The 13,905-nt window shown below is 42.7% G+C and overlaps 1 protein-coding gene across 1 annotated transcript in view; it reads right to left on the bottom strand.

Moving 5' to 3' along the window:
- Positions 1 to 13,905, bottom strand: part of LOC115174963 (X-linked interleukin-1 receptor accessory protein-like 2) — a 345,823-nt gene that overhangs the window by 132,006 nt on the left and 199,912 nt on the right. The window contains exon 3 of the mRNA XM_029734041.1: positions 7,685 to 7,958. Within this exon, the coding sequence (XP_029589901.1) occupies positions 7,685 to 7,958 (274 nt within the window). The remainder of the gene's footprint in view (positions 1 to 7,684; positions 7,959 to 13,905) is intronic.

Genomic DNA, 13,905 nt, shown 5'->3' on the forward strand with positions numbered 1-13,905 from the left:
CGGTGCTGGCTAAAGCTAAAACTGGCGAGTGTAGAGAGTATAGAGATATTGTTATCCACGTCGGCACCAACGATGTTAGGATGAAACAGTCAGATGTCACCAAGCGCAACATAGCTTCAGCATGTAAATCAGCTAGAAAGATGTGTCGGCATCGATTAATTGTCTCTGGCCCCCTCCCAGTTAGGGGGAGTGATGAGCTCTACAGCAGAGTCTCACAACTCAATCGCTGGATGAAAACTGTTTTCTGCCCCTCCCAAAAGATAGAATTTGTAGATAACTGGCCCTCTTTCTGGGACTCACCCACAAACAGGACCAAGCCTGGCCTGCTGAGGAGTGACGGACTCCATCCTAGCTGGAGGGGTGCTCTCATCTTATCTACGAACATAGACAGGGCTCTAACTCCTCTAGCTCCACAATGAAATAGGGTGCAGGCCAGGCAACAGGCTGTTAGCCAGCCTGCCAGCTTAGTGGAGTCTGCCACTAGCACAGTTAGCGTAGTCAGCTCAGCTTTCCCCATTGAGACCGTGTCTGTGCCTCGATCTAGGTTGGGCAAAATTAAAAATGGCGGTGTTCGCTTCAGTAATCTTACTAGTATAAAGACCTCCTCCATTCCTGCCATTATTGAAAGAGATTGTGATACTTCACATCTCAAAATTGGGTTACTTAATGTTAGATCCCTCACTTCCAAGGCAGTTATAGTCAATGAACTAATCACTGATCATAATCTTGATGTGATTGGCCTGACTGAAACATGGCTTAAGCCTGATGAATTTACTGTGTTAAATGAGGCCTCACCCCCTGGTTACACTAGTGACCATACCCCCCGTGCATCCGGCAAAGGCGGAGGTGTTGCTAACATTTACGATAGCAAATTTCAATTTACAAAAAAAAAAACAATGACGTTTTCGTCTTTTGAGCTTCTAGTCATGAAATCTATGCAGCCTACTCAATCACTTTTTATAGCTACTGTTTACAGGCCTCCTGGGCCATATGCAGTGTTCCTTACTGAGTTCCCTGAATTCCTATCGGATCTTGTAGTCATAGCAGATAATATTCTAATTTTTGGTGACTTTAACATTCACATGGAAAAGTCCACAGACCCACTCCAAAAGGCTTTCGGAGCCATCATCGACTCAGTGGGTTTTGTCCAACATGTCTCTGGACCTACTCACTGCCACAGTCATACTCTGGACCTAGTTTTGTCCCATGGAATAAATGTTGTGGATCTTAATGTTTTTCCTCATAATCCTGGATTATCGGACCACCATTTTATTGCGTTCACAATTGCAACAAATAATCTGCTCAGACCCCAACCAAGGAAGATTAAATGTCGTGCTATAAATTCTCAGACAACCCAAAGATTCCTTGATGCCCTTCCAGACTCCCTCTGCCTACCCAAGGACGTCAGAGGACAAGAATCAGTTAACCACCTAACCGAGGAACTCAATTTAACCTTGCGCAATACCCTAGATGCAGTTGCACCCCTAAAAATTAAAAACATCTGTCATAAGAAACTAGCTCCCTGGTATACAGAAAATACACGAGCTCTGAAGCAAGCTTCCAGAAAATTGGAACGGAAATGGCGCCACACTAAACTGGAAGTCTTCCGACTAGCTTGGAAAGACAGTACCGTGCAGTATCGAAGAGCCCTCACTGCTGCACGATCATCCTATTTTTCCAACTTAATTGAGGAAAATAAGAACAATCCGAAATTTCTTTTTGACACTGTCGCAAAGTTAACTAAAAAGCATCATTCGCAAATGGAGGATGGCTTTCACTTCAGCAGTAATAAATTTATGAAGTTCTTTGAGGAAAAGATCATGATCATTAGAAAGCAAATTACGGACTCCTCTTTAAATCTGGGTATTCCTCCAGGGCTCCATTGTCCTGAGTCTGCACAACTCTGCCAGGACCTAGGATCAAGGGAGATACTAAAGTGTTTTAGTACTATATCTCTTGACATAATGATGAAAATAATCATGGCCTCCAAACCCTCAAGCTGCATACTGGACCCTATTCCAACTAAACTACTGAAAGAGCTGCTTCCTGTGCTTGGCCCTCCTATGTTGAACATAATAAACGGCTCTCTATCCACCGGATGTGTACCAAGCTCACTAAAAGTGGCAGTAATAAAGCCTCTCTTGAAAAAGCCGAATCTTGACCCAGAAATTATAAAAAACTATCGGCCTATATCGAATCTTCCATTCCTCTCAAAAATGTTAGAAAAAGTTGTTGCGCAGCAACTCACTGCCTTCCTGAAGACAAACAATGTATACGAAACGCTTCAGTCTGGTTTTAGACCCCATCATAGCACTGAGACTGCACTTGTGAAGGTGGTAAATGACCTTTTAATGACGTCAGACCGAGGCTCTGCATCTGTCCTCATGCTCCTAGATCTTAGTGCCGCTTTTGATACCATCGATCACCACATTCTTTTGGAGAGATTGGAAACCCAAATTGGTCTACATCGACAAGTTCTGGCCTGGTTTAGATCTTATCTGTCGGAAAGATATCAGTTTGTCTCTGTGAATGGTTCGTCCTCTGACAAATCAATTGTAAATTTCGGTGTTCCTCAAGGTTCCGTTCTAGGACCACTATTGTTTTCACTATATATTTTACCTCTTGGGGATGTCATTCGAAAACATAATGTTAAATTTCACTGCTATGCGGACGACACACAGCTGTACATTTCAATGAAACATGGTGAAGCCCCAAAATTGCCCTCGCTAGAAGCCTGTGTTTCAGACATAAGGAAGTGGATGGCTGCAAATTTTCTACTTTTAAACTCGGACAAAACAGAGATGCTTGTCCTAGGTCCCAAGAAACAAAGAGATCTTCTGTTGAATCTGACAATTAATCTGGATGGTTGTACAGTCGTCTCAAATAAAACTGTGAAGGACCTCGGCGTTACTCTGGACCCTGATCTCTCTTTTGAAGAACATATCAAGACTGCTTCAAGGACAGCTTTTTTCCATCTACGTAACATTGCAAAAATCAAAAACTTTCTGTCCAAAAATGACGCAGAAAAATTAATCCATGCTTTTGTTACTTCTAGGCTGGACTACTGCATTGCTCTACTTTCCGGCTACCCGGATAAAGCACTAAACAAACTTCAGTTAGTGCTAAATACGGCTGCTAGAATCCTGACTAGAACCAAAAAATTTGATCATATTACTCCAGTGCTAGCCTCCCTACACTGGCTTCCTGTTAAGGCAAGGGCTGATTTCAAGGTTTTACTGCTAACCTACAAAGCATTACATGGGCTTGCTCCTACCTATCTTTCCGATTTGGTCCTGCCGTACATACCTACACGTACGCTACGGTCACAAGACGCAGGCCTCCTAATTGTCCCTAGAATTTCTAAGCAAACGGCTGGAGGTAGGGTTTTCTCCTATAGAGCTCCATTTTTATGGAATGGTCTGCCTACCCATGTGAGAGACGCAGACTCAGTCTCAACCTTTAAGTCTTTACTGAAGACTTATCTCTTCAGTAGGTCCTATGATTAAGTATAGTCTGGCCCAGGAGTGTGAAGGTGAACGGAAAGGCTGGAGCAACGAACCGCCCTTGCTGTCTCTGCCTTGTCGGTTCCCCTCTTCCCACTGGGATTCTCTGCCTCTAACCCTTTTACAGGGGCTGAGTCACTGACTTACTGGTGTTCTTCCATGCCGTCCATGGGAGGGGTGCGTCACTTGAGTAGGTTGAGCCACTGACGTGGTCTTCCTGTCTGGGTTGGCGCCCCCCCCTTGGGTTGTGCCGTGGCGGAGATCTTTGTGGGCTATACTCGGCCTTGTCTTCGGACGGTAAGTTGGTGGTTGTAGATATCCCTCTAGTGGTGTGGGGGCTGTGCTTTGGCAAAGTGGGTGGGGTTATATCCTGCCTGTTTGGCCCTGTCCGGGGGTATCATCGGATGGGGCCACAGTGTCTTCTGATCCCTCCTGTCTCAGCCTCCAGTATTTATGCTGCAGTAGTTTATGTGTCGGGGGGCTAGGGTCAGTCTGTTACATCTGGAGTATTCTCTTGTCTTATCCGGTGTCCTGTGTGAATGTAAATATGCTCTCTCTAATTCTCTCTTTCTCTCTTTCTCTCGGAGGACCTGAGCCCTAGGACCATGCCTCAGGACTACCTGGCATGATGACTCCTTGCTGTCCCCAGTCCACCTGGCCATGCTGCTGCTCCAGTTTCAACTATTCTGCCTGCGGCTACGGAACCCTGACCTGTTCACCGGACGTGCTTGTTGCACCCTCGACAACTACTATGATTATTATTATTTGACCATGCTGGTCATTTACGAACATTTTAACATCTTGACCATGTTCTGTTATAATATCCACCCGGCACAGCCAGAAGAGGACTGGCCACCCCTCATAGCCTGGTTCCTCTCTAGGTTTCTTCCTAGGTTTTTGGCCTTTCTCAGGAGTTTTTCCTAGGGAGTTTTTCCCAGCCACCGTGCTTCTTTCACATGCATTGCTTGCTGTTTGGGGTTTTAGGCTGGGTTTCTGTACAGCACTTTGAGATTTCAGCTGATGTACGAAGGGCTATATAAATAAATTTGATTTGATTTGATCTCAGCCACCCTGCCTGGCTGCCTCTCTGTGAGAATCTCTGTCTGTCTGACCCAGACTGAACAAAGAAAGAACAAGAGCTTTTTTTTGCAATCTGTCTGAGAAAATAACTAAATGGTTTTAGTTCTCAATAATACTGTCTCAGAATGCTTTTTTCTGGAGTCTAACATTCATTCACAAGAGAGATTATTGGAAAATAATGATTTTCATTTGTTTGGATAGATTTTTCTTAAAAGACTATCTACCTTTTAAGCGCAGTATCATATTGTAACAGTATTTTAACAATGACTGTTTAAGTCTAGACCAGTTGTAATGTATTTACTGAAAACCTTCTGCTCAACCATTGTTTATAAGTTTAGTAAGATACACATAGATAAAACAAAGACATCTTAAGTAAGATTCCCTCTTTGTAGACATGTAGAAAAATAATCTCAGCCCACAATAAATATACATTAGGTTTTCAGAGAGCTTAAAAGTTTATTAATGTCAAAGCTAGTGCCTGTGTGTTTAATATCTGAAAAGAACTGGCAGGCGTGGTAGCGTGGATTTAGACTTTGCCAAGCACCTAAGCGCCTTTCTCTCTGGCTCTCTCTCTAACGGGGTCCTGGATGGCCAGATTAATAGAAAGGTTAAAAACCTGGACCGCTTTGTAAGAAGAGGTCTGTGACACCCGGGCGATTGTAGAGAGGAGAATTATCTTATGAGGGGAGAAAAAGACAGGTGGCACAGATTACTCTTCAGACCTCTGGGGGAATAGCCTAGCTTAGGCTTGGCCACAGTTTAGTGAGAACACAGAAAGAAAAAACATGAGGCAGCCAGCCTGGCCATGCACAGTGGAAGATAATGAATATAAAAGTGCTCGGGAGTCTTTCAAGAGGCATCACTCAGACAGTGGCAACGTGTTGTATTTTTCCTCGCCATAAAGTTATTGAACAAAGATAAATGCGTATCCATTGTTAGGGGGAAGGTGTGAAATGCTTCTCCCTCCATCAGTGCTGCTCAGACTAGCCTCGCTGGAGAGAATGAGAAATAAAGGGGTGGTGAATCTGTCTCTTGCGGCGCATTAGCCGGGCAGATTGCATCGACTCGTTCACTACAGCTTAACATGCCATGCTGGTGCTGTGTGTTTCACTGGCATCAAGGCATGATTAGTCATTGTTCATGTTCTAATAAAACAGAGGGTATTGCTGGAACTCTATATAACTGCCATCAAACTGTGTGTGTGTGTGTGTGTGTGTGTGTGTGTGTGTGTGTGTGTGTGTGTGTGTGTGTGTGTGTGTGTGTGTGTGTGTGTGTGTGTGTGTGTGTGTGTGTGTGTGTGTGTGTGTGCTATGTGTATGTATGTATGTGCTATGTGTATGTATGTATGTGCTACGTGTATGTATGTATGTATGTATGTATGTGCTATGTGTATGTATGTGTGTGTGTGTGTGTGTGTATATGTGTGTGTGTGTGTATAGTAGGTGTGCATGTGTGTTTTATTCCAAGTGGTCTTTGTAGGTGGCCTGGGCATTATCCTGAGCATTACCCCTCCTGCGGGTCACTGGACCCTCAGTAGAAAATTGATTCCTCCATTCCAGAGCAATCCTGTCATTTCAGGCACAGCAGCCTCTGCAAATGTTATTTTACAACAATTCTCTCAGAAGCGTGTCACAGCTCCTGCACAGCTCCCCAATTTCACAGAGAGTACCTACCTACCTGCTTCTCTGTATGCTGATCATATTTTTTTTATTATTATTAGGAGCTCCAATTGTATTGTTGGATATTATTCAAAAAGCAGCATGGGAATTATCCAAAACCCAAAACACCATTTATTTGGATTCCTGCTTCTTTGGCTCCAGGGATCAATCACCATTAATGGAAATAAAAACATGCAAAGAGACTTGTCTTCTCTTTTGACCTTGAACGTCTTTCACAGACAGTTAATTCAATTCGGAGGATATTGAGATTACTTCATAGAGACACAGCACTGTATATATTACATTCAATAAGACATAGCACAGGGACATGCTATTTCAATTTCAAGTGTTTTTTTCTTCTCCTTCCAAATCTGTGGTTCCCAAGGCAAAAAAGAAAGTTCAGCTTGATGACTCTCTAGCTAGCTAACACATTGGAATGCATTGCGCTTGGCTGTCTGAGCTGTGGCAGCTATGTCCAACTGGGTGGGAAAGTAAGTATAATAAGAGGCCCAGTGAAAGTGACAGGATCCTGCTCCTAATTAGACTGTCAGCATAGCGTGAGGGGAATAAAGAGCTGCACTTCTTTCCAGAGGAAAAAAACCTTATTATTGGCCAGGAAAAAGCATCAGCTTTGTCAGAGAGGAGCTGGATTATCATCTGTGGATAGAGGATTTTTGCTGAAGCCTCTGTAAGATAATTGAGTAAGATATCCTAATTTCTTATTCCTCGACGAGGTACCTATTTTCTAGTAGCTAAGAACCATGAAAATATTTTTCCTAGATGTTATAAAAAGACCTTCGATTTATGATTCGCACGTTGTTTGATGTCATAATTCCAGGAGGGAATTCTAACAACACAACTCCTCGCATGGGACCTACACGAACATTATTGATTTGATATTAATTATTTTTGCAGAGTCTATTCTTTTGTGGAATGTCAGTTACATGTTCCACAACACAAGTCAACCACAGTTCAGTGTCCCTGTTGAGCCTTGCAGGGGTGAACCAACCTCACAAGGCCAGTCATGCATTCCTCCACCAGGAAACTGAACATGGCATGCGATGAGGATGAGGATCCCTTCATCCTCCTTATGCTGTGTGCCATCTCAGGGCTTGCTTGGCTGTTGTCGCGGTGGCGTGCAAAGAGGGGGCTGATTAGCATAACAATAGACACACTGACACACTACAGTAGCCTTGGAAAGTAGATGTAAAGTAGATAGGTAAATTAGGGCCTCTTAAACTACTGTACTGTTTGTTGGTGGGACCACTGGGGCCAGGATCCGTCATAATCTGTTACCCAATGAATTCCATTCCTGAAAAAGTTAGGCTGCCAATGGACTGTGAATGATTGGGGGGAAAAAATTGTGTTTGTTTGGTTGAGGGTTAAGAAAAGCTTAAACGTTTGATTAAACTCCTCGGAGACAGAGTGACTAAATAAACCCACCTCAGGACACAGGTGTAGAAGCCGTTGTCCTCCAGCTCGGCTGAGCGGAACCAGATGGAGTCATCCTCCTTGCTGAGCCGATGGCCCGAGAAGATGATAGGCTCCTCCGAGTCCCCTTTGTTTTTGTACCAGATGAGCCGGAGCTTGGCGCTCTGGGCCATGGAGTAGTTGGTCCTGATGTAGCTGTAGAACAGGGCGCACTTCACCCTCACTGGTTCCCCTGCTAGGACCCGGTACCTCTTCAGGTCCACTGACCAATCAATGCAGCCATCCACTATGGAGGAGGAAGTTGTACATGGTTAGGAACTGATGGAAACAGAGTGGTTGTTGGAGTATGCTGTAGTACGCACACTAAAACAAGGAACTAAGAGCCTAATCCTTATCCTACATATTGGAGCAACGCAAACCCGGCAGCATAATGGATCTATAGACAATGGAAGCTACTATACTGTGGGGGTCAAATTCAAATGAAGCCTAAAGAATTCACACTAGTTCCATGCATTTGGATGATTATCTTCTTATCACACATTAATCTCCTCCATTTGGATTTTCATTTGCATCCAAAAATGGGAGCTCTCTAGCTAGACTTCAAAGGCATTTCATGTTCTACTCTGTAATTTGCAGCCTCTCTCGTCTCTCTCCATTGTCATTCATAGGTGAGGAGTGGTAAAAAAAAAATTAAAAAAAACCCACAGGAACCTGTAATGACGAGTCAATCAAGATTGCCTTAATGGTGGTGAGCTTTGAACCCGTGACACATGGTGAAACAATAGCATATGACAAGGAGAGGCAGGGAAGGTCGTAGCCACTGTCACACTAATGCAGGGTTATTTAGGATACACCAGTTAGCAGCAAAGGAACTGCTGTTGTAGAAAGGCAAATAAGGCCTTGAGGCAAGGCAAAGAAGGCAAAAAACTTGAAAACACAGTTCATTTTCAAATAATGTTTAACTGTACTGTAAAAATGTTTAACTGTACTGTATATCTATGGACAAAAATCACTAGTGAATTGCCTAAAATGGAATGCTACTCTCCCCATTGCGTGACTACAGTGCAGTATGTGCTTTCACATTCCAAACCACAAATGCCAGGTCAGCCAGTAACATGGCTGGACAACATATTGAAGTCAGTATTTTTGTCATCAGTCATAATAGCCATTGACTCAGAGGAACAAAAATAAGGAGGTAAACTAAAAGAGAAAAGTAAGGTATCCCTCATTTTATGCTGGCAGCCCCAATCGACACAGAAACGCGGTTGCAAATCAATGCAGTACAGAAGTATGTTCATACAGACTTCAGGTAATACATCTCCACGCTCTCTGTGTCCCATAAAAATGTTATACATTCAAAATCTGTCCACTATCATTTGTGTTGAGGTCTCCTACCACTAATGCCGATTTACCATATAGAGTTTGTTATTTACATTTTACTCTGATAATTTTTCTCACACCAGGTTGGAAATTAATTACAGACATAGCCAGGAATGAGGAGGGGGTGATGGCTACAAACTGCAGGCTGGAGCTAAGGGGAGGGGTTACGATGGGAGGTGATGTTCCCTGAGTTTATTTGTGAGAGCTCAGACGTGTGGAAGATGAGATGCAAGAGAAGCAGAAGCAGCACACATTAGTTCGGTCTGCTAGGTTAATGTGTTGTCTTTCAGACAAAAGGCACACCGAACCATCGTTGAGTGCACAGGTTACAGATTACATAAACAGGCGCCGAAGAAGCAGCCATATGTTGCCCGGGGTCATAGCCGCAATGCACTTTTCTGGATGATTCAATCATTGTTGCCTTCTTGTGTTTGCCACTGTGGCAGGGTTTAGGAGGGGAGCTATTAATTGCGACGACAAGGCCTATCACGGCCAGATATATCATTCCAGTCAGCTGCTGCACCGGATCCCTATTTGCACAGTGCCACCTTTAATATTTGCATATGGATGTGGCCCAAATTTGAGTCCGAAAATAACTTAGAATTAAGTATGAGTGAAGAAGTAAGGAAAGGGCAGTATCATAAAGATAGCTGCAAAACCTTAGCAGCCCACTGGTGTGGACAGAGTGGACTTATGTTATATAATAACCCAATGTCCTGAAACTGTCCATTAACTTTCTCACCTTTTCAAGTAAAGCAACTGAAAAACTGAAATATAGCCTCCTAAAAAAGTGAATAAAGGCAGCAGACGAAATGAAATAATGAAATATAGAGGCTGTCATCCAGTACACGAGGTGTTAAGTTGCTGGTCGTCAGCCCTCACAGTTACTAAGCCCAGCACAGAACCAAAATGCATTGTAAAATCCTGTGTAGATCTCAGCACCTGCTGCAATAATAATAGCTTGACCTGGCTGCTGCACACTGGCCAAGTCTATCATGAAGCAGTATAGCAATTTCAGCCATGACAGCTGAGAGGAGGAAAAAAGTCAATGTCAGAGCTATAGCCCACCAAATACTTTGTGCTGATGTGCAATTTCAGTCCCCGACTTGCATTTGATAGCTTGTTTATTATTTTCTTGAAAAATGTGAATGAATAGCTTTCAGTGGACATGTATCTTTACACAGGTATAAAATTGGGGACCAGGGGTAGCAGCCATTTCAATATGAATCCAGAAATGAGTTACACTCCGACGCAGACAAAACCAATCTTATCAGAGGGAAATAAATATGGAGATGTGGGGAGGGTTATGGCCCACTCTCTGTTATTGAGCTGGAAAGGCAGTTTATCAACCCACAACTTAGGACATTTTAAATAAATCGACTTGACCACAGAGGCCCGTCGAGACCACAAAACGGATTTGAATTTATTTGCCATGTCAAACACCTAAACACTCTGTAGGGATATTTGATAGGGTATTACACTGTTTTGTTTTCCCAGTCTCTCTAATTTTAATATGGCTCAGGCACATTATTATACAGCACATTACTCAGTAATGCAGAGGGACTAGTGAGTTAAATAATGCCACAGCGTATTGTGTCTAGTATACTACCGTCTTATTACTATACAGAGGGAAAAGACTTGTTGTCCACAGTTATATAATCTCTTCATTAAATCACTGATCTCCAGCACATTGAAGTAACAGCCTAAATTTGAAAATGTTATTAGTTGTATGACTAGTGAATTGCATAAAATTATACAGCGATATAATGTATGTAGGGTATGTATTTCTCAAAAAGATGCATACTATTTAAGGGCTCTTTGATCCTTGTGAATGTAAAATAGTATTGTAGTACATAAAATGATTAACCTACAACTTTGTCAAACCATTACTGAGTATGTGAAGAAAGAAGGACACAGCCAACTTGTCTTGATCAAGGAGCTAGCTGTGCAGGAGGCATAAAGGAGAGACGTTGGAGCCCCAGGGAGACAGTAGGATGTCAAGGGAGAGAAACAGTGGACGTCAAAGATATGTCAAATCGTGTACTCAACCCAACATGGTAATCATGTCCTGCTACATCCGCTGGATGGAGTGGCTTGAGAGCTTTGTTGCTCTTTCAATGTCTGCCAATCAGGCGCGCATGTGTGTGAGCTTTGTTTGTCTGACTGAAAATAATTATTGTCAGGTTATGTATTGACCACTAGCCAACATGACAGAATGCTGTTGAATATGTGAAACAGAAACATATAAAAACATTTCACACTTGAGGAGTGTTCCACTGTAAGCTATTATTTTTAATGATTCGCTATGTCACGGTCGATAGGAAAATCAAAAGCCATTCCAATTGTGATTTCAATGTAGATAACAAACCCTCTTTCTACCTGCTCAAATGCCTTTTCATTTGAGCTTGCTATAAGAGGTGTAGAAGAGAAATCAGGTCAAAATAACACAATCAGATGATAATGATATTGAAATAGAAAGGCAATCATGTCACAGACATCTTCTGAAGAGGTCCGTAATGAGAAAGAATGAGTTTCATTTCAGTTTTGGTCGGAAACAATTACCCTGTTCATTTACATCAATAATCAGGGAATAATGGATGGAAATAAAACAAGGATGGAAGGAAAACCAAACATTTCCTTCCCCTGTTTGTCTTCTTTATTTGAGTGAACCCCGCAGTCCATTACCAGAGCATCAATACATAACTGTACCAGAGTCAGCAGCCGGCGAAAACAGACAAAGCGAGGGTAGAGAAAGCTAGGAGGACAAGAACAAGATATTTAAATCACCCTGCAAGACAACTGATGAATGTCTATAACTGGCAGCTTAAGACTCTGCTTAATTCAAAAATGCTGTAATAATCAAATGCACACGATTGACAGTAATTGCCTGGAGTTGATTTCTGTTGACAGAAATAGATTTGCATTGTATTCACCCAACATGCCTTTTTTCATTCTGCTGGGCTTGCCTGTTCTAAGAGGAACCACACAGACAAAGGCATAAAGACATCTAACTACAGCTTATGTCCTTACTGTCATTCTGCTCTGCACTCAGATAGCAGGATGTGTAATAGCAATAATAATACAGTAAGCCTACATGATATCATCCATTGTTATTACGTTACAGAAATGTCGAAATGCAGATGCCTTAAGATAGATGTCTTCATTAAGATTCCTTGATAGAGTTATGATTATTATCATGTTTTTTTTTTCAGAATAAAATGTATTTCTGTTAAATGGCTTAAATACAGGGGTTATTGAGTTTATTTGAGGTCGTGTGTACATTCTTATTGTATTATTGTACTTACTTTGATCAATGGCGAGGCCTCTGAATGTACTAATCCCTCTCACCTGGGACAATAAAACAACCGGTGGGAAAGGAAAGGGCTTGTTATGTTCACGAACAGGGAGCCCTGGCTTTTACGAGCTCAGTCACCTTCCTCCACAAACTTCATCAGACATTGCCTTTCTAAAACCATTGTCCTCTGAGGAACTCAATCCATCCTGTGTTTCGTGTGCTCAAACCCCATTTGTCACAGTGGCGCTGGAGTGTGGTGGAGTAGCCTGGGCATTTGTCAGTTCTAAGGTGCGTGGCTGCATTCCGCCGTATACCCTCCACCCTCCTCCCTCTCCCCATCCTCCTCCGTTTCCGGCCCCAGTGCGTATGCTGGCTGGCAGCCAGCATAGCTCCTTGTGCAGGTTGCTTTACTTTGCTTGTCATTAATAAAGAGAAGTGGCCCTGCACCTGTCCACTGACAGGGCCCCCACAGAGACCAGAGTCTGAGAGAAAGAGAGAGTTCCGAATACACTGGGCTGCTTAATGAACTAGTTCAAACCACATTGTCATATTGCTGTTGGACAGCCTGCCATTTCCTCCTTGGTTACTGACGTTTCCTCTCCTCGCCGTGCATCGCTGTTAGAGTGACATTTGCCTCTGACAGTCAATCACGTCTAACTGAGGGAGCCCTACTGTAGCAGCGAGGTTGGAGACCCAAGGATAGGAGCTCAGTGAGGACTTCCATATTTCCCCCACTATCCCCCATACAGTCATTCAGCTCAACTGGGCAGATGGCAATGCTAATCATTTACACTACCTGTTTAAGTTTAAAGACCTTTCATTTACAACACAGTTGATGGGGGATTTGGTCTCTATCTTAGAATTTACTGGAAAACTAATTCAGGATGTATGGCTATTGTACAATTATTGAAACAGCAGAATTTCTTTCCCCCCTCCTACTCTCTCTACTGTAACATAAACAGCGGAACCTAAAGCGAACTCTATAACTAACCTCACTTTGAAAATGCTTAACACAAGCAAAAACCCCTCCCAGAATCGATAGCATACAATATGCCTATGTGCACATCTTAATCTATCTAAAATCCCCCTGACACTACGTCAATATACTAACCATTTGAACGATAACAAGGGATTAATGTTGATTCCCTCATCCCGTCCCCCCCATCCTCACCAAGGCTGACATAACCTTTACACTTTACATGGCTAACATCCAAAAGATCTTAAATACTGTATGCCGCTTGGAGAGAAGAGAGAGTCATAGTTATACCATCAACTACATCAAGGTGCATCACACTCCAGAAACAGAGGGAAAGGCTTCTGCCCTATGGGACATTCTGGCTCGGACTAGGCTTACTTATTTATACCATCTACAGTAATTAGGATAATATACAATGTGCCAACGTACAGTCAATACTGTACCGTCCGTCTATTTATGAAGAGCATTAACTGGTTCCCTGATGAAACGGCTCACTCACAGACATAATTCTGCTGTCTAATAACGATGGAATAATGAAATAATCCTTTTTTTTTTTTTACGATCCAAGGTCTCCATAAAGCT

Source organism: Salmo trutta, chromosome 3, assembly GCF_901001165.1.
Source record: "Salmo trutta chromosome 3, fSalTru1.1, whole genome shotgun sequence".
Lineage (NCBI taxonomy): Eukaryota > Metazoa > Chordata > Actinopteri > Salmoniformes > Salmonidae > Salmo > Salmo trutta.